Genomic DNA, 22,153 nt, shown 5'->3' on the forward strand with positions numbered 1-22,153 from the left:
GGCAGAAGACCTAAGTAGACATCTCTCCAAAGAAGACATACAGATGGCCAAAAAGCACATGAATAGATGCTCAACATCACTAATTATTAGGGAAATGCAAATCAAAACTGCAATGAGGGGGCTTCCCTGGTGGCGCAGTGGTTGAGAGTCCGCCTGCCGATGCAAGGGACACGGGTTCGTGCCCCAGTCCGGGAGGATCCCACATGCCGCGGAGCAGCCCTGCGCATCCGGAGCCTGTGCTCCACAACGGGAGAGGCTACAACAGTGAGAGGTCCGCGTACCGCGAAAAAAAAAAAAAAAAACTGCAATGAGGTATCACCTCACATCAGTCAGAATGGCCATCATCAAAAAAATCTACAAACAATAAATGCTGAAGAGGTTGTGGAGAAAAGGGACCCCTCTTACACTGGTGGTGGGAATGTAAACTGGTACACCCACTATAGAGAACAGTATGGAGGTTCCTTAAAAAATGAGAAACAGAACTACCATGTGACGCAGTAATCCCACTCCTCAGCATATACCCAGAGAAAATCATAATTTGAAAAGATACACACATGCACCCCAATGTTCACTGCAGCACTACTTACAATAGCCAAGACATGGAAGCAACCTAAATGTTCAAGAACAGAGGAATGAATAAAGAAGATGTGGTACATATATACAATGGAATATTACTCAGCCATAAAAAAGACCAAAATAATGCCATTTGCTGCAACATGGATGGACCTAGAGATTGTCATACTGAGTGAAGTCAGACAGAGAAAGACAAATATCATATAATATCGCTTATATGTAATCTAAAAAATGGGTACAAATGAACTTACTTACAAAACAGAAGTAGAGTCGTAGATGTAGAATACAAACTTATGGCTACCGGGGGTAAGGGGATAAATCCAGAGATTGGGACTGACATATACACACTACTATATATAAAACAGATGACTAACAAGGACCTACTGTGTAGCACAGGGAACTCTACTCAGTACTCTGTAATGACCTGTATGGGAAAAAAACCTAAAAAAAAGAGTGGATATATGTATAACTGATTCACTTTGCTGTACACCTGAAACTAACACAACATTATAAATCAACTATACTCAAATAAAAATTTAAGAAAACAAAAAACCAAACAAAAAAGTGTTTCTCAGGATTTCTTCTCCTGCATTAGGTAGAACAGGATGGCTAGAGTGGGCCCGAGTTGAGTATTACCCTTCTCCCAGGTCAGTTAGGCTCTGGTTAATTAGTTTCCCTTGAGGCAAACCTTGTTAAGAGTCCTCTGGCATATTTCAAGATAATTCATTTTCCCTTCCCCCTGCCAGAAGGAGAAGGGTATTTTTCTCTGACATTTACCGTGGGAACCTGGTTCAGCTCCTAGTGGTAAATCTTAAAATATTGTGGGGATCTCCCTGGAGTTTTTAAACTCTCAGATTTGTCCACACTGAGCCCCCCAGCAATTCAACATTTACAGTCCAGGTTTTCCTTACCCTGGCACTGGTTCCCACTGAGTCTGCTGCAGTAAGCTGAAACCCCTGACTCTCTGTATTTGCCTATCTCCACAATCTGCGGGGGCGGTGGTTTGCCCTGTGTCTTCCCATCTCTTATGGATCTAAGAAGAGTTGTTGATTTTTCAGTCTGTTTGGCTTTTGACTTGTTTTTAGGACTGAGTGGCTACTTCCAGACTTCTTACATGTGGAAATGGAAACCAGAAGTCAATTCCATCTCTTTTTAGGAGATTACCGTATGTATGGTAGATCTTTTGTTACAGGCTCCATGCCATGTACCTCTCTATTACACTCTGTGTAATTTCCTCAGATCCATCTTATACTTTACTAATGCTCCTTGCAGTTATGTCTAATCTGCTGCTTAACCTATCAGTTGAGATTTTAATTTCAGTGACTAATGTCTAAAGAGTTCAATTCTCATCTTATTCACAATATATCTTGTTTTTTTACTTACTTCCTATTCATTTTTTAATGATTTAAAAACAAACATTTTGGGCTTCCCTGGTGGCTCAGTACTTAGGAATCCACCTGCCAATGCAGGGGACACGGGTTCAAGCCCAGGTCTGGGAAGATCCCACATGCCGTGGAGCAACTAAGCCTGTGTGCTATAACTACTGAGCCTGCGCTCTAGAGCCCGTGAGCCACAACTACTGAGCCCGTGAGCCACAACTACTGAAGCCCACGCGCCTAGAGCCCATGTTCTGAAACAAGAGAAGTCACTGCAATAAGTCCACACACCGCAACGACCCCACTCGCTACAACTAGAGAAAGCCCACGTGCATCAACGAAGACCCAACACAACCATAAATAAATAAATAAATGTATTTTTAAAAATAAATAAAACCACTATTAGGAATCCACATTTTGTGGTTAAAACTCAACCACAGTGCTTCCCTGGTGGTGCAGTGGTTGAGAGTCCGCCTGCCGATGCAGGGGACACGGGTTCATGCCCCGGTCCGGGAAGATCCCACATGCCGCAGAGCAGCTAGGCCTGTGAGCCATGGCCGCTGAGCCTGCGTGTCCGGAGCCTGTGCTTTGCAACAGGAGAGGCCACAACAGTGAGAGGTGCGCTTACCACAAAACAAAACAAAACAAAACAAAACCTCAACCACAGGGCTTCCCTGGTGGCGCAGTGGTTGGGAATCCACCTGCCAATGCAGGGGACACAGGTTCGATCCCTGGTCCGGGAGGATCCCACATGCCGTGGAGCAACTAGGCCTGTGCGCCACAACTACTGAGCCTGCGCTCTGGAGCCCGTGGGCCACAACTACTGAGCCCGCGCTCCACAGCTACTGAAGCCCACGTGCCTAGCGCCCGTGCTCCACAAGAGAAGCCTACCTGAACTTCGGCTGAGCCAGTTGCCTAAATCCTGAGAGCTTCCACCTGGCGAGTCAATTTTCTTCTTCAGTTGCCAGGACTTGGGTATTTGAATATATTACAGATTAAAAAACAATAAGAAAGCTTCTGTGGGCTAGCCTGGTAAATCAAACCAGCATGCAGAATATCATCTCTGTGAATATGAATTTGAAACTCCGAATCACCAAGTTATATTCAAATTTCTGGAATTCATCCTATTCAGGAGTTTGACTACAAATAATACCCAGCCTGAAAAATAAGCCCAACTATTCTCCTTGCTAACTGTGAATGTCTGTAGACAGTTCAATTAATATACACTTAACAAATAAATTTAAATATTATAGATCTAGCTACTTTAGGAAAGGCTGCAAAAGGTTTTAGTTAATAAGCACTACACTGAATAAAATTCTTGTTTGAGTATTAACACAATTTAGAGACCTCATCTCTCTAATGCATCTCTCTCTACAAAATCAAATTTTAGGAATTAAAATATGAAGCTATGAGGAGTCCAGCTAACTAAAATGATTCCATTTCAGGATTCTCCAACTCACCTTGTTCTAAACTTAATAATCTTAGATTATTGCTTACGTGTTAAAGGGGCTGGTTCTCACACACGCTCATATCCTTGATAGAACAGATTTTGGTGACTGAAGGGTAGCAGAATATGCTACCTTAAAATATGCTTCTTTGGCATAAGGATTATTTTTTAAATTACTGAGAAATAGCAGACTCAAGAGAAGCTCTGAAAGTAGAAGTTACCCTTTAGTAAGGGAAATTTACTTTAAAAAACTATTTTATATTGGAGCATAGTTGATTAACCATGTTGTGAAAGTTTCAGGTGTAAAGCAAAGTGATTCAGTTATACATATACATGTGTCTGTTTTTTTCCCATTTAGGCTGTTATATAATATTGAACAGAAGAACTCTCCATTTGCAAGGGTGTCTTCCTTCTCACTACCAGGAAGAGAAGGAGGGCTGCTCTAAATCACAAAGTTTATTCCAAGAGAATATTCTCAGTGGAGCAGGCACTAACCTATATCTGCGTAACAGACCTCTTGTTTGTCATGATTTTCCTGGTGACCCCCCACAACTGGCCTCTCCACCCTCACTTTCTTCTTTGTCTTTAGCTGAAGATGCTATTTAAGCCCACACTCTAAACCACCTTGGAGATCAGCTCATTTTTCCCCTGGGTACCTCCTATGTACACCAGGAGGTATACTTGTTAATAAACTTGTATTTGTTTTCCTCTTGTTAATCTGTCTTTTATTACAGGGGTCTCAGCCAAGAACTCAGAAAGGTAAAGGGATTATTTTTTCCTCCCCTACAGGGCTCTGCCTTCAAAACCTTAGAATTCTCCTAGCCTATGATGGGAAAGTACATTACCAATCTGCCACCTCTATCTAACCTAAACCCGTCAATCACAGCTCCTCCTTCTTTTAACTCACAGTTGGCCACTGTCCACATTTTAAAAATTCAAGAATCATATATGTTTATAAAGAAGCTGTTTTTGCCTCTTGTTGTGAATGTTTATAGACATTAATCTATAGGTAACAAATTAAAAATTTTCAGGTCTAACTACCATAAAGTAGGAAGCCATTCTTAAAAATGGCTGCAACTTTATTTACTTTTTGCATTGTTTACTAATTTCTAAATTGGAATACTGTCAAATATTTAAAACCTGAATTCTTGGATCACAGTATCCCCAAGCAGAAGGTTACATATTGCTTTTTAAGCCACCAAACAAGTGATCTAGTAGAAAACTTTAATGACTTGAGCACAGTTAAATCAGGAAATTAAAAACTGCCAAATATCAACACATAAAAAGACTATATTCAAATACATTACACAAAAAGTAAATAAACAAAATACTAAGATTATATGCAAATATGTTATATGGTAAAAGGAAATACACTTGGCTTTTAAAATTCAAGGCCAGAGTCTTAAGATTTAAGGATATATATTTTAAAAACACTTGTAAAAAACATAATAATTATGGAGAGTAATGATAAGATAATAGAGTAAGTATAAGAAACAAGCCCAATCAATTTTACCTCAAATTTTGAAACTGAATAAAAATGTCTTTTATTTCTTAAGTAACTAAATCTCAACTAGATTATGAAAAGTAGCCATTTCAATTTCCTAATGCAGAAAGGTTTATATATAATAATCAACAGGTACATTTACTATTCAAAGGAAATGCTAAAAGCTACTTTTACTTACACACTGGAAAATGGGAAAAAGTGCTCAATTATTACTATAATAGTGTGGCTGAAGCACTACCTTATCAAGACAGAGATTCCTAAATCATTTTGCAAAAAAGCTACTCAAAATAACGTGTTCACTTCAGTGTTAAATTTTACCCCAACAAGATTTCTGTAATCTGAGGAGAAATCTCAGATTATTGACTAAGTGTTACTACATGGATTAACCTTTGGTTGATCTTAGGCTGTAGGATCCATCTGTTTTATTCATTGCTATATTCCAAGTTCCTAACACTATATACCTCATACCTGACAGGTACTGAAAAAACATTTGCTGATCAAGAAGTCAATCTTTCAATTGGCTTCATTGTTTACTGGTACTCTTCTTAACTCATTCTATTTCAAACAAAATTTTACATTTGAAAAATCTAAAATTTCTTCACAGATTTTGAAGTTTGTCTTTTTATCTATAAAATTCTGAAAAAAGCTCTCATTTTTCCTTTATTTCATTCTATTCATCTAAAGTCACAAATGAACTATTCCTTTTTTTTTTAATCCATTTTTTTTTTCAAGTCTATTTCAAAATGTACCAGGACTACATTGAAAATCTCTCCTACGGTTTTGAGTATCTGGAGATTGTGGTCAGGTAAGAATGGCACAGCCAAAGCACCAGACATAATTAGGATACCAGTTAGCTCAGGGATCACAGATAGTCCTTCCTGGCCTTTTAACTTTTACCTGAAACAGGAAATTCATAAAATCTAAGATAATTCTAATTTAAAGTATTATTTTAAAGCACTGGACTTACCATTATAAGTTATTCTTGGCTTTGTTAAACACATCACAAGATGCAAATCCATTTCATCTGAGGGTACAAATTTTGAGCATACAGGACACTTAAATCCTAAAAAGTAAAAGAAATCCATGTTACTTCACTATTTTGAATATCCAACTATGCTTTTTAAAAAAGCAGAGAAGAAGAATAATTTCAAACTTCAATATTACACTTACACTAATACACTACCTATGTGCAACTTAAGTTGGGAAAACAGTTTGTGACTATAATATATGACTTAAATCAGTTTATACACAGCATCCGATTTCAAATAAAACAAGCTTAAATGAGAATTTAGTTCACTACAAAACTCTCGCACCGTTTTCTAATGTATGGGTCCAATCGTTCTGGTTTCTAACTTTTTGTTTTGTTTTGTGGTACGCGGGCCTCTCACTGTTGTGGCCTCTCCCATTGCAGAGCACAGGCTCCGGATGCACACACTCAGCAGCCATGGCTCACGGGCCTAGCCGCTCCGCAGCATGTGCGATCTTCCCGGACTGGGGCACGAACCCGTGTCCCCTGCATCGGCAGGTGGATTCTCAACCACTGCACCACCAGGGAAGCCCTGGTTTCTAATTTTTTACATTAATCTGAACTTCCGATTTCATTATAATAGTTGTGTATTCTGACCATCCTTGCAGGAAGTACCTTTCCCAGCTTGGTTATAGTACAATTTGAGTCGCAAGGTTTTATAGCTAGGTAGTACCTTAGAAACTATTCTACTCCACTGACCTTTTAAAAATTAATCTGATGAAGAAAGTGAAACCTTTCACAGAACAGCAAAATCAGGTCTAGAATCTATCCTGACTCCTACTATAGTGGTCTTACGGCCATACCATGCTACTAAAGTCACAATGCAAACAGAAAATAGCACCAAACAGCAGATTTCTCAGTCAATTTTGACACAAATATTAGCTGGTTTCCTACAATATTCAATCTGAACTAAGTATTTGCCTGAAGTACTCTATTAAAAATAAACTGGTAGACTGAAGGAGGAAATGTTATGCATTCAGCTCTATCCTGCTCCCTCACTTACCAAGGGTAACTGTCCATCCATGGTTCCTTGCTGCTTCCCTGCTGACCTACTGCTCCCTTCTCCAACATCCCCAACCTGCTTGAGTAGTGAATTGATCCAAGAAAGTCCATTTATCATTTGGTTAGGAACAACAAACCAGGGTGGCACAAAAAGATGGTCGGGGCCAATTTGTTTTTATTGGAAATATGACTTAAGAAACAGCAAGAGAGTACACTGGTCAGCTGTAGACAGCTGAAGCAGAAAGGTTACATGTAAGTAAAGGTAAGAGAGATTGGGGTGGGGTGGGGTGTCTATTCTGTAGGCTGAATTTATAAGAGAACAGAAACTATCAGTAAGCACAGGAAAATGGTTCACATGGAGATCTTAGAGCAGATGTGCAGAGAGGAGCAAAGTGCTGTGAAAGACAACAACTAATAAGAAGGGTGCTGAAAAGAAAAAAACAACCAAAAAACAAAAAACAGCCCCTAAAGCTGCCTCAGATTCTGGTAGCTCTAATTCTAGTACATGTGTGTTCTTACAGACACTCTCCTCCCTTTGTGGTGACATGAAACTCACTGCAACCCAACATGTCAGACTAGAGTCATACCTCGTGCAAAGCTTTACTGAATACGAAAAGGTTTTGGCATGGGTACTTAACCCAGTTATTCGACTTCTTAAATGAAATCCATGTTTTTGAGCACTGTTTTTCACACTGTATTAAATACATTTTAAAAGAAAGGAATAAAGGTATGTTTACTTCCCACTTCTTCAAAACCACCAAAATTAAAAAGAAGAAAAGCGAAGAGGATTAATCTAAAATTAAACTACAAAATAGCTATAATCCCCAAACACAGACTATAGCAATACTGCAAAATATGGATCAAATGGGGAGAAGACAAAGAGACTCTCAAGCAGCACTCCTATTTCCAGGACCAATAACAATCTTTTGCTTAAAATTGTAAAAACTTTCTTCCCTTGAAGTTACACAGGACTTAAAAAAAAAAAAGAAAAAAGGTAAACAATTTTCCAACTGCTGATCAAAATCATCTGAGTACTGGCACATAAACTCTAATTTATCAAACAAAAGTGCAATACCATGAACCACTGAGAGCCATCCAACTGCCCACAAAGTAGAGCCTAAGGAAACTGTATGTATAAAGAACCACTGCATTTCTAATTAAATACAACAGATTGATGTGTTTCTTTCTCCTTACACCTAAAACCTACTAAAAGTGAGAATAAATATAACAAGATAAAGAACTTGAAAGGAGACAGCAGCAGATGAGAACAGATGAAGGAATTAACAGGACTGAGAAAACAGACATCCTAAATGTCTGCAGAAGTAAGCCAATTCTCACTACATAATTCTCGAAGGACTCAGGAATCTATACCTCCAATAACTTCCCAAGACAATGGTGAGGCATGAGGTCAAAATCTAGACTGACTGAAAGACTTAATAAAAAAGATCCCAAGTCTCCAAACCATGACATATAGCCAAGCAACTACAGTTCCCGAAATAGAGCAGAAGAATGAAGGTCTACTACAGGGAAAAAAAAGACCCAAAATAGATTGGCTTGAGGACACCAGGCACAGCAAGGGGAAGGGAAAAAAACAAGGGAATAAATAAATATCTATGTATGGAAAAGGGCCCTTCCCAACAATCGCCTTTTCTCTATCTCTACCAAGAAATTGGTAGAGTCTTCTCTTAAATCAAAAGTTCCACAGGATGAAACAGCAAGAGATCCTTGTCTGTTCACAAGTCTTAGTCTTACATATAAAGCTTCCTCAGAATGGGAGAAAATATTTGCTAACGAAGCAACTGACAAAGGATTCATCTCCAAAATATACAAGCAGCTCATGCAGCTCAATATCAAAAAAAACAAAAAACCCAATCCAAAAATGGGCAGAAGACCTAAACAGACATTTCTCCAAAGAACAGATACAGATTGCCAACAAACACATAAAAAGCTGCTCAACATCACTAATCATTAGAGAAATGAAAATCAAAACTACAATGAGGTATCACCTCACATCAGTCAGAATGGCCATCATCAAAAAAATCTACAAACAATAAATGCTGAAGAGGTTGTGGAGAAAAGGGACCCCTCTTACACTGGTGGTGGGAATGTAAACTGGTACACCCACTATAGAGAACAGTATGGAGGTTCCTTAAAAAATGAGAAACAGAACTACCATGTGACGCAGTAATCCCACTCCTCAGCATATACCCAGAGAAAATCATAATTTGAAAAGATACACACATGCACCCCAATGTTCACTGCAGCACTACTTACAATAGCCAAGACATGGAAGCAACCTAAATGTTCAAGAACAGAGGAATGAATAAAGAAGATGTGGTACATATATACAATGGAACTTTGCTGTACACCTGAAACTAACACAACATTATAAATCAACTATACTCAAATAAAAATTTAAGAAAACAAAAAACCAAACAAAAAAGTGTTTCTCAGGATTTCTTCTCCTGCATTAGGTAGAACAGGATGGCTAGAGTGGGCCCGAGTTGAGTATTACCCTTCTCCCAGGTCAGTTAGGCTCTGGTTAATTAGTTTCCCTTGAGGCAAACCTTGTTAAGAGTCCTCTGGCATATTTCAAGATAATTCATTTTCCCTTCCCCCTGCCAGAAGGAGAAGGGTATTTTTCTCTGACATTTACCGTGGGAACCTGGTTCAGCTCCTAGTGGTAAATCTTAAAATATTGTGGGGATCTCCCTGGAGTTTTTAAACTCTCAGATTTGTCCACACTGAGCCCCCCAGCAATTCAACATTTACAGTCCAGGTTTTCCTTACCCTGGCACTGGTTCCCACTGAGTCTGCTGCAGTAAGCTGAAACCCCTGACTCTCTGTATTTGCCTATCTCCACAATCTGCGGGGGCGGTGGTTTGCCCTGTGTCTTCCCATCTCTTATGGATCTAAGAAGAGTTGTTGATTTTTCAGTCTGTTTGGCTTTTGACTTGTTTTTAGGACTGAGTGGCTACTTCCAGACTTCTTACATGTGGAACTGGAAACCAGAAGTCAATTCCATCTCTTTTTAGGAGATTACCGTATGTATGGTAGATCTTTTGTTACAGGCTCCATGCCATGTACCTCTCTATTACACTCTGTGTAATTTCCTCAGATCCATCTTATACTTTACTAATGCTCCTTGCAGTTATGTCTAATCTGCTGCTTAACCTATCAGTTGAGATTTTAATTTCAGTGACTAATGTCTAAAGAGTTCAATTCTCATCTTATTCACAATATATCTTGTTTTTTTACTTACTTCCTATTCATTTTTTAATGATTTAAAAACAAACATTTTGGGCTTCCCTGGTGGCTCAGTACTTAGGAATCCACCTGCCAATGCAGGGGACACGGGTTCAAGCCCAGGTCTGGGAAGATCCCACATGCCGTGGAGCAACTAAGCCTGTGTGCTATAACTACTGAGCCTGCGCTCTAGAGCCCGTGAGCCACAACTACTGAGCCCGTGAGCCACAACTACTGAAGCCCACGCGCCTAGAGCCCATGTTCTGAAACAAGAGAAGTCACTGCAATAAGTCCACACACCGCAACGACCCCACTCGCTACAACTAGAGAAAGCCCACGTGCATCAACGAAGACCCAACACAACCATAAATAAATAAATAAATGTATTTTTAAAAATAAATAAAACCACTATTAGGAATCCACATTTTGTGGTTAAAACTCAACCACAGTGCTTCCCTGGTGGTGCAGTGGTTGAGAGTCCGCCTGCCGATGCAGGGGACACGGGTTCATGCCCCGGTCCGGGAAGATCCCACATGCCGCAGAGCAGCTAGGCCTGTGAGCCATGGCCGCTGAGCCTGCGTGTCCGGAGCCTGTGCTTTGCAACAGGAGAGGCCACAACAGTGAGAGGTGCGCTTACCACAAAACAAAACAAAACAAAACAAAACCTCAACCACAGGGCTTCCCTGGTGGCGCAGTGGTTGGGAATCCACCTGCCAATGCAGGGGACACAGGTTCGATCCCTGGTCCGGGAGGATCCCACATGCCGTGGAGCAACTAGGCCTGTGCGCCACAACTACTGAGCCTGCGCTCTGGAGCCCGTGGGCCACAACTACTGAGCCCGCGCTCCACAGCTACTGAAGCCCACGTGCCTAGCGCCCGTGCTCCACAAGAGAAGCCTACCTGAACTTCGGCTGAGCCAGTTGCCTAAATCCTGAGAGCTTCCACCTGGCGAGTCAATTTTCTTCTTCAGTTGCCAGGACTTGGGTATTTGAATATATTACAGATTAAAAAACAATAAGAAAGCTTCTGTGGGCTAGCCTGGTAAATCAAACCAGCATGCAGAATATCATCTCTGTGAATATGAATTTGAAACTCCGAATCACCAAGTTATATTCAAATTTCTGGAATTCATCCTATTCAGGAGTTTGACTACAAATAATACCCAGCCTGAAAAATAAGCCCAACTATTCTCCTTGCTAACTGTGAATGTCTGTAGACAGTTCAATTAATATACACTTAACAAATAAATTTAAATATTATAGATCTAGCTACTTTAGGAAAGGCTGCAAAAGGTTTTAGTTAATAAGCACTACACTGAATAAAATTCTTGTTTGAGTATTAACACAATTTAGAGACCTCATCTCTCTAATGCATCTCTCTCTACAAAATCAAATTTTAGGAATTAAAATATGAAGCTATGAGGAGTCCAGCTAACTAAAATGATTCCATTTCAGGATTCTCCAACTCACCTTGTTCTAAACTTAATAATCTTAGATTATTGCTTACGTGTTAAAGGGGCTGGTTCTCACACACGCTCATATCCTTGATAGAACAGATTTTGGTGACTGAAGGGTAGCAGAATATGCTACCTTAAAATATGCTTCTTTGGCATAAGGATTATTTTTTAAATTACTGAGAAATAGCAGACTCAAGAGAAGCTCTGAAAGTAGAAGTTACCCTTTAGTAAGGGAAATTTACTTTAAAAAACTATTTTATATTGGAGCATAGTTGATTAACCATGTTGTGAAAGTTTCAGGTGTAAAGCAAAGTGATTCAGTTATACATATACATGTGTCTGTTTTTTTCCCATTTAGGCTGTTATATAATATTGAACAGAAGAACTCTCCATTTGCAAGGGTGTCTTCCTTCTCACTACCAGGAAGAGAAGGAGGGCTGCTCTAAATCACAAAGTTTATTCCAAGAGAATATTCTCAGTGGAGCAGGCACTAACCTATATCTGCGTAACAGACCTCTTGTTTGTCATGATTTTCCTGGTGACCCCCCACAACTGGCCTCTCCACCCTCACTTTCTTCTTTGTCTTTAGCTGAAGATGCTATTTAAGCCCACACTCTAAACCACCTTGGAGATCAGCTCATTTTTCCCCTGGGTACCTCCTATGTACACCAGGAGGTATACTTGTTAATAAACTTGTATTTGTTTTCCTCTTGTTAATCTGTCTTTTATTACAGGGGTCTCAGCCAAGAACTCAGAAAGGTAAAGGGATTATTTTTTCCTCCCCTACAGGGCTCTGCCTTCAAAACCTTAGAATTCTCCTAGCCTATGATGGGAAAGTACATTACCAATCTGCCACCTCTATCTAACCTAAACCCGTCAATCACAGCTCCTCCTTCTTTTAACTCACAGTTGGCCACTGTCCACATTTTAAAAATTCAAGAATCATATATGTTTATAAAGAAGCTGTTTTTGCCTCTTGTTGTGAATGTTTATAGACATTAATCTATAGGTAACAAATTAAAAATTTTCAGGTCTAACTACCATAAAGTAGGAAGCCATTCTTAAAAATGGCTGCAACTTTATTTACTTTTTGCATTGTTTACTAATTTCTAAATTGGAATACTGTCAAATATTTAAAACCTGAATTCTTGGATCACAGTATCCCCAAGCAGAAGGTTACATATTGCTTTTTAAGCCACCAAACAAGTGATCTAGTAGAAAACTTTAATGACTTGAGCACAGTTAAATCAGGAAATTAAAAACTGCCAAATATCAACACATAAAAAGACTATATTCAAATACATTACACAAAAAGTAAATAAACAAAATACTAAGATTATATGCAAATATGTTATATGGTAAAAGGAAATACACTTGGCTTTTAAAATTCAAGGCCAGAGTCTTAAGATTTAAGGATATATATTTTAAAAACACTTGTAAAAAACATAATAATTATGGAGGGTAATGATAAGATAATAGAGTAAGTATAAGAAACAAGCCCAATCAATTTTACCTCAAATTTTGAAACTGAATAAAAATGTCTTTTATTTCTTAAGTAACTAAATCTCAACTAGATTATGAAAAGTAGCCATTTCAATTTCCTAATGCAGAAAGGTTTATATATAATAATCAACAGGTACATTTACTATTCAAAGGAAATGCTAAAAGCTACTTTTACTTACACACTGGAAAATGGGAAAAAGTGCTCAATTATTACTATAATAGTGTGGCTGAAGCACTACCTTATCAAGACAGAGATTCCTAAATCATTTTGCAAAAAAGCTACTCAAAATAACGTGTTCACTTCAGTGTTAAATTTTACCCCAACAAGATTTCTGTAATCTGAGGAGAAATCTCAGATTATTGACTAAGTGTTACTACATGGATTAACCTTTGGTTGATCTTAGGCTGTAGGATCCATCTGTTTTATTCATTGCTATATTCCAAGTTCCTAACACTATATACCTCATACCTGACAGGTACTGAAAAAACATTTGCTGATCAAGAAGTCAATCTTTCAATTGGCTTCATTGTTTACTGGTACTCTTCTTAACTCATTCTATTTCAAACAAAATTTTACATTTGAAAAATCTAAAATTTCTTCACAGATTTTGAAGTTTGTCTTTTTATCTATAAAATTCTGAAAAAAGCTCTCATTTTTCCTTTATTTCATTCTATTCATCTAAAGTCACAAATGAACTATTCCTTTTTTTTTTAATCCATTTTTTTTTTCAAGTCTATTTCAAAATGTACCAGGACTACATTGAAAATCTCTCCTACGGTTTTGAGTATCTGGAGATTGTGGTCAGGTAAGAATGGCACAGCCAAAGCACCAGACATAATTAGGATACCAGTTAGCTCAGGGATCACAGATAGTCCTTCCTGGCCTTTTAACTTTTACCTGAAACATGAAATTCATAAAATCTAAGATAATTCTAATTTAAAGTATTATTTTAAAGCACTGGACTTACCATTATAAGTTATTCTTGGCTTTGTTAAACACATCACAAGATGCAAATCCATTTCATCTGAGGGTACAAATTTTGAGCATACAGGACACTTAAATCCTAAAAAGTAAAAGAAATCCATGTTACTTCACTATTTTGAATATCCAACTATGCTTTTTAAAAAAGCAGAGAAGAAGAATAATTTCAAACTTCAATATTACACTTACACTAATACACTACCTATGTGCAACTTAAGTTGGGAAAACAGTTTGTGACTATAATATATGACTTAAATCAGTTTATACACAGCATCCGATTTCAAATAAAACAAGCTTAAATGAGAATTTAGTTCACTACAAAACTCTCGCACCGTTTTCTAATGTATGGGTCCAATCGTTCTGGTTTCTAACTTTTTGTTTTGTTTTGTGGTACGCGGGCCTCTCACTGTTGTGGCCTCTCCCATTGCAGAGCACAGGCTCCGGATGCACACACTCAGCAGCCATGGCTCACGGGCCTAGCCGCTCCGCAGCATGTGCGATCTTCCCGGACTGGGGCACGAACCCGTGTCCCCTGCATCGGCAGGTGGATTCTCAACCACTGCACCACCAGGGAAGCCCTGGTTTCTAATTTTTTACATTAATCTGAACTTCCGATTTCATTATAATAGTTGTGTATTCTGACCATCCTTGCAGGAAGTACCTTTCCCAGCTTGGTTATAGTACAATTTGAGTCGCAAGGTTTTATAGCTAGGTAGTACCTTAGAAACTATTCTACTCCACTGACCTTTTAAAAATTAATCTGATGAAGAAAGTGAAACCTTTCACAGAACAGCAAAATCAGGTCTAGAATCTATCCTGACTCCTACTATAGTGGTCTTACGGCCATACCATGCTACTAAAGTCACAATGCAAACAGAAAATAGCACCAAACAGCAGATTTCTCAGTCAATTTTGACACAAATATTAGCTGGTTTCCTACAATATTCAATCTGAACTAAGTATTTGCCTGAAGTACTCTATTAAAAATAAACTGGTAGACTGAAGGAGGAAATGTTATGCATTCAGCTCTATCCTGCTCCCTCACTTACCAAGGGTAACTGTCCATCCATGGTTCCTTGCTGCTTCCCTGCTGACCTACTGCTCCCTTCTCCAACATCCCCAACCTGCTTGAGTAGTGAATTGATCCAAGAAAGTCCATTTATCATTTGGTTAGGAACAACAAACCAGGGTGGCACAAAAAGATGGTCGGGGCCAATTTGTTTTTATTGGAAATATGACTTAAGAAACAGCAAGAGAGTACACTGGTCAGCTGTAGACAGCTGAAGCAGAAAGGTTACATGTAAGTAAAGGTAAGAGAGATTGGGGTGGGGTGGGGTGTCTATTCTGTAGGCTGAATTTATAAGAGAACAGAAACTATCAGTAAGCACAGGAAAATGGTTCACATGGAGATCTTAGAGCAGATGTGCAGAGAGGAGCAAAGTGCTGTGAAAGACAACAACTAATAAGAAGGGTGCTGAAAAGAAAAAAACAACCAAAAAACAAAAAACAGCCCCTAAAGCTGCCTCAGATTCTGGTAGCTCTAATTCTAGTACATGTGTGTTCTTACAGACACTCTCCTCCCTTTGTGGTGACATGAAACTCACTGCAACCCAACATGTCAGACTAGAGTCATACCTCGTGCAAAGCTTTACTGAATACGAAAAGGTTTTGGCATGGGTACTTAACCCAGTTATTCGACTTCTTAAATGAAATCCATGTTTTTGAGCACTGTTTTTCACACTGTATTAAATACATTTTAAAAGAAAGGAATAAAGGTATGTTTACTTCCCACTTCTTCAAAACCACCAAAATTAAAAAGAAGAAAAGCGAAGAGGATTAATCTAAAATTAAACTACAAAATAGCTATAATCCCCAAACACAGACTATAGCAATACTGCAAAATATGGATCAAATGGGGAGAAGACAAAGAGACTCTCAAGCAGCACTCCTATTTCCAGGACCAATAACAATCTTTTGCTTAAAATTGTAAAAACTTTCTTCCCTTGAAGTTACACAGGACTTAAAAAAAAAAAAGAAAAAGGTAAACAATTTTCCAACTGCTGATCAAAATCATCTGAGTACTGGCACATAAACTCTAATTTATCAAACAAAAGTGCAATACCATGAACCACTGAGAGCCATCCAACTGCCCACAAAGTAGAGCCTAAGGAAACTGTATGTATAAAGAACCACTGCATTTCTAATTAAATACAACAGATTGATGTGTTTCTTTCTCCTTACACCTAAAACCTACTAAAAGTGAGAATAAATATAACAAGATAAAGAACTTGAAAGGAGACAGCAGCAGATGAGAACAGATGAAGGAATTAACAGGACTGAGAAAACAGACATCCTAAATGTCTGCAGAAGTAAGCCAATTCTCACTACATAATTCTCGAAGGACTCAGGAATCTATACCTCCAATAACTTCCCAAGACAATGGTGAGGCATGAGGTCAAAATCTAGACTGACTGAAAGACTTAATAAAAAAGATCCCAAGTCTCCAAACCATGACATATAGCCAAGCAACTACAGTTCCCGAAATAGAGCAGAAGAATGAAGGTCTACTACAGGGAAAAAAAAGACCCAAAATAGATTGGCTTGAGGACACCAGGCACAGCAAGGGGAAGGGAAAAAAACAAGGGAATAAATAAATATCTATGTATGGAAAAGGGCCCTTCCCAACAATCGCCTTTTCTCTATCTCTACCAAGAAATTGGTAGAGTCTTCTCTTAAATCAAAAGTTCCACAGGATGAAACAGCAAGAGATCCTTGTCTGTTCACAAGTCTTAGTCTTACATATAAAGCTTCCAAACAGCTCTTCAGGGCTTCTCTCATAAACATAATGCAATAAAAGAAAAAAATTTGCACATGAAAACACAGCAGAAACAAATTCAAAAGACTAATGAAAATATTTACAACTCTTATCATAAAAGGACAATATCCTTAATATACAAAGAACTCTGAAAAAAATGAGGAAAACCAAACACCTGTTAGAAAAATGGGCAAAAGTTTTAAACAGACATCTCACCAAAAAGAAAGATATGCAACTAACCCTTAAACACATGAAAAACTGCACAGTGTCATAATGAAAGAAGCACTTTCCTCTCAAGTTCTTCTGTTTATTTCTTTACTCTCATTTTAGTGTGTTAAGGAGGGAGGAAAGAAACACATGTGTTTAATTCACTCTGTTTTAACTAAAAATCCAGGTGTTTCTTTGTACATACTGTTTTCTCTCCTTGGGCTTTACTTTATCTCTACATTAAGATATCATTACTCATCCCAGATTGGCAAGAACTCAAAAGTTTGACAACACATGGTTGGTGAGGCTGTGGAGAAACAGGTACTTTCATATGTTGCTAGTAGGAGTGCAAAATTGTACAACCTCTACAGAGGGTAATTTCACAACATCTAACTAGATTACCTGTGTATTTACCTTCTAATCCTGCAATATCACTTCTAGGATCTCTCCTTGAAGGTATGCCCCCAACAATACCAGAAAACACATGCACAGATAGAGGATTATGGGAAGATGGCGAAGTAGGAAGCACTAAGGGAATCTACCTCCCCACCTAGACAAAAATTGAATGGGCGGAATTTGTTTGAAGGAACTATTTTGGAAGTCTGGAATCTGTTGAAGGCTTGCAACTTCCAAAGGAAGGAAGACTTGGACAATACATCGCAGTTAATTTCAGCTCTTAGCACAGAGGCAGTTATCCTTCCCCCCATCCCAGCCACATGGCAGGCAGTGGTGCACTTGTTCCTGGAGCACCTTGCACACAGATTATAGGAGTGAGGGTAGGCAAAAAGGACCTTGTGCTCCAAATACTGGGAATCTGTGCTCTGATTGCTGCTTCTGATCCAGAAGGTACAGACAAAGAAAAAGGCAGTCACTGTTGTTGGACCTCCCTCTATTGTTGTAAGCCCCTTCCCCTCTAGCTGAAGAGACTTCAAGGGGATTTAAAGGGATTGTGCCTCTCTGCCCCTCTTCGTTTTTCTCTTTTTTTCCCTTTGGAGAGCCAGACATTAAAGACTAGCACATTTCAAAACAATTGGTTATATGAGGAAAATTAGGAAGTGACTACGCAGATTCAGTAAAGGGTCCGAAAAGGCCTGAAAAGTTATACCTCAGGCTGATGATCCTTAGCACAGAGACAGCCTACAACACCCAAATAAACAATAATAAAAAACAGCAGACCCCAGGGAACGGGCAGAATCTGATTTCCAGAGTTACCATATTATTAGATTTAAATGTCCAGTTTTCAGAAAAAAAACAAAAAATAAGGCATACAAATGAACAAGAAAGTATGGCCCATTCAAAGAAAAAAAAAAATCAGCAGAAACTGTCCATGCAAAAGAACTGATGGCAGATATACTAGAACAAGACTTTAAAATGCCTTAGAGATGCTCAAAGAACTAAAGAAAGGTGTGGAGAAACTCAAGAAAATGATGTATGAACAAAATATCAATAGATAGAAAACTTAAATAGAAACGAAGAAGAAATTCTACAGCTGAAAAGTATAATAACTGAAACGAATAACTCACTAGAGGGATTCAAAGGCAGATTTGAACAAGGTGAAGAAAGAATCAGTGAACAATAAGATAGGCCAATAGAAGTTATCATGTCTGAGGAACAGAAAGAAAAAAGTTTGCAAAAAGTGAACAGAGTCTAAGAGAGACCTGTGGGACACCAACAAGAAAACCAAAATATGCATTTGGGAGTCTCAGAAGGAGAATAGAGAAGAGAGTAAATATTTGAATAATAGCTGAAAATTTCCCAAATTTGATTTAAGACATGAATAAAAACATCTGAGAAGCTCAACAACCTCCATGTAAGATGAGGCCACATCAGGATACATTATAATCAAACTTTCAAAAGACAAACAGAAAATATAGAAAACAGCAAGAGAGAAGTGAGTCATTACATACAAGCGATCCTCAATAAGATTACAAGCAGATTTCTCATGATACACTTTGGACTCCAGAAGGCAGTTGGCGGATATATTTAAAGTGCTCAAAGGAAAAAACTGTCAACTAAGAATCTTATATCCAGCAAAACTTCTTCAAAAGTGAGGGAGAGGGGCTTCCTTGGTGGCGCAGCGGTTGAGAGTCCGCCTGCCGATGCGGGGGACGCGGGTTCGTGCCCCTGTCCGGGAAGATCCCACATGTCGCAGAGCAGCTGGGCCCATGAGCCATGGCCGCTGAGCCTGCGCGTCCGGAGCCTGTGCTCCGCAACGGGAGAGGCCACCACAACAGTGAGAGGCCCACATACCGGGAAAAAAAAAAAAAAAAAAACAGTGAAGGAGAAATTATGAAATTCCCAGATAAACAAAAGCTGAGGGAGTTTGTTACCACTAGCCTTGCCCTACAAGATATGTTCAATGGAGTCTTACAAAGTGAAATGAAAGGATACTAGATAATAACTCAAAGCCGTATGGAGCAATAAAGATCTCTGTAAAGGTCTTCAGGTCAAGAGAAACTGTTTACAAGGTGCTGTACTGGAGGAACTGCACCTAAGAAGCTTCAACCATATCTGGACCTGACTTAGGTAACAAGATCCTGGACTTCAAATTGATCCCTTAATGGGATGAGACTGTCTCGGTCTTAGGAACAAAGTGAGTATGCTTTACAAATGGAAGGGATGTGAGTTATGGTTGCTAGAAAGTGCACTAGCAACCTACCTATATAGAAAAATATACACACACACACACACACAAACACAAACTTATTTAGCTCAGTCCACTAAAAGAGCCTAGAAGCAATGACACTTCAGTAGCAAAAAGGATCCACCCCCAGATCTTGGGTTCTAAATATCATTCCCCCAACAAAAAGCTATTCAGAGATAGCTGCTGTCAATTTCATGCATCCTGTTCCTCACATCAAGCAGTCTAATTCTCCTCCCCTTGAATCTGGGCCAGCCTTAATAACTTGCTTGATCAATGGAATGCATAACTGATATTCTGGGATTTCTGAGATAAATCTTAAGATGGCTTGCAGCTCCCATCTGGGCCTTCTGGGATGCTCACTTTCGGGACATTCCCTCTCAAACCAAGCTGACATGCTCTGGGAAGTCCCAGGCACATAGAGAGGTCATGGGTAGGCATTCCAGCTGACAGCCCAAGCTGAACTCTGAGCTAACAACCAATATCGTTAAGTTCCAGGCATACTGAGTGAACTACCTTGAATGTTGAGTTACTCTGACTTTCAGATGACTACAATCCCAACTTCCAACTGCAACTGCCTGAGAGATCCCAAGTGGGAAGCCCATCTACTGGTCCTACCTTACTCACAGAACCTCAAGACATAATACATTTATATTTTAATTAAAACACACACACACACACACACACACACACAGTAATTTACTGTGGCACTTTGATATAGCATAATACTGTAAACACATAAGAGATTCAGTGAATAAACAATTATGCATCTATGCAACTGAGTTACACAACTATAAAAAAGAAATGAGAACCGTCTCTATAAACTGATATGAACAGATACCCAGGCTATATTAAGTGGAAAAAACAATGTGAAAAAGCAGGCATATGTTATGCTAGCTACTGTGCAAGAAAGAAGAGTAACTAAGAATACATGTGTATGTGTATACCTGCAAAAAGAAAAACAAGGGAAGATAAATTTCTAATTAAGGTTTACAGGGGCTTCCCTGGTGGCACAGTGGTTGGGAATCTGCCTGCCAATGCAGGGGACATGGGTTCAAGCCCTGGTCCAGGAAGATCCCACATGCCACGGAGCACCTAAGCCCATGTGCCACAACTACTGAGCCTGCGCTCTAGAGCTCACGAGCCACAACTACTGAGCCCATGCGCCTAGAGCCCGTGCTCTGCAACAAGAGAAGCCATCATAATGAGAAGCCCTCGCACCGCAGTGAAGAGTAGCCCTCGCTCGCCACAATCAGAGAAAAGCCTGTGTGCAGCAACGAAAACCCAACACAGCCAAAAACAATAAATAAATAAAATAATTTTTAAAAAAACTTTTTAAAAAAAAGGTTTACATACATGTTACCTACAGGTGGTAAATGAGAATGTAGTGAAAGAAAAACTTAAAGAAGGTACTCCTGAGTCCACCTTTTAATAAAGTTTTTTTATTTATTTATTTGGCTGCACCAAGTAATAAAGTTTTTGACTTTTGAACAATGTTAATAATATATGTAGTCAAAAATTAAAAATAAAAAAGGATGAGGAAAGTCCCTAGTAAAAGTAAATATAAATGGAAACAACTGAACTTAACTATATATCAAATAAATACAAAGAAAAATATACACATACACACACACACACAAACTTATTTAGCTCAGTCCACTAAAAGAGCCTAGAAGCAATGACACTTCAGTAGCAAAAAGGATCCACCGCCAGATCTTGGGTTCTAAATATCATTCCCCCCCACAAAAAGGAACCAGGGATCCTTGAAAAAATGGCTGGTTCTAAGACTGGGGCAGGGAGTAAAAGGTGAGCCTTGAATATCTTGTGCCAGATTAAGGAAGTGCTCAAAAACTGATATGGACACACAAAAAGGCACAGAAGCCAGTTTCAAAGGGCTTCTCCCTGTCAAGTTTGGACAATCTAAACATCAAAATGGATGAAATAAATTAAATATTTTAAATTTAATAAGAATGAGAAAGTACAAATGGATAATTACACATTCTGAAATATCAACCCCAAATCACTTAATTAACAAAGATTAAAAGGTACTTTTAAAATGGAGAAACTGGCTGACATTACCTTAAACAAATGTCTAAATTTAGTATCACCAACAAAAAGGCAAGCTATCTGTGCTCCCTGATATGACACAATGAGAACATGATACTTAAGTATATTACTGCCAAATATAATTTGAACCTAAGTATGAGGAAATCTAGAAAAAGCCTCCAACATATAAGATGGACACCAAAACAAATTAATAGAAAAGGGAAACTATGATAAAACAGTCAATGCAGAAAACAAAAAAACTTCAACACTGCTGACACCCCAAAAATCTTATAACTAATTAAAAGATTTCTATTTATTTTTGTTTCTA

General features: G+C 38.7%; 1 protein-coding gene across 3 annotated transcripts in view; it reads right to left on the bottom strand.

Moving 5' to 3' along the window:
• ZNRF2 (zinc and ring finger 2) overlaps positions 1–22,153 on the bottom strand; it is a 111,919-nt gene that overhangs the window by 40,687 nt on the left and 49,079 nt on the right. For 2 of the 3 annotated variants that reach the window (XR_003679824.2, XR_003679823.2), the window contains exon 1: positions 5,868–5,964. Coding sequence is in view for 1 of the 3 variants with exons in the window: in XM_024132002.3 (XP_023987770.1) it covers positions 14,103–14,198 (96 nt within the window). In the remaining 2 variants the exon portion in view is untranslated. Of the gene's footprint in view, positions 1–5,867; positions 5,965–14,102; positions 14,199–22,153 lie in introns of those variants that run through there. The other variant, XM_024132002.3, reaches the window with a different exon arrangement.

The sequence above is a fragment of the Physeter macrocephalus genome, chromosome 5 (genome assembly GCF_002837175.3).
Source record: "Physeter macrocephalus isolate SW-GA chromosome 5, ASM283717v5, whole genome shotgun sequence".
In the NCBI taxonomy this organism is placed as follows: domain Eukaryota; kingdom Metazoa; phylum Chordata; class Mammalia; order Artiodactyla; family Physeteridae; genus Physeter; species Physeter macrocephalus.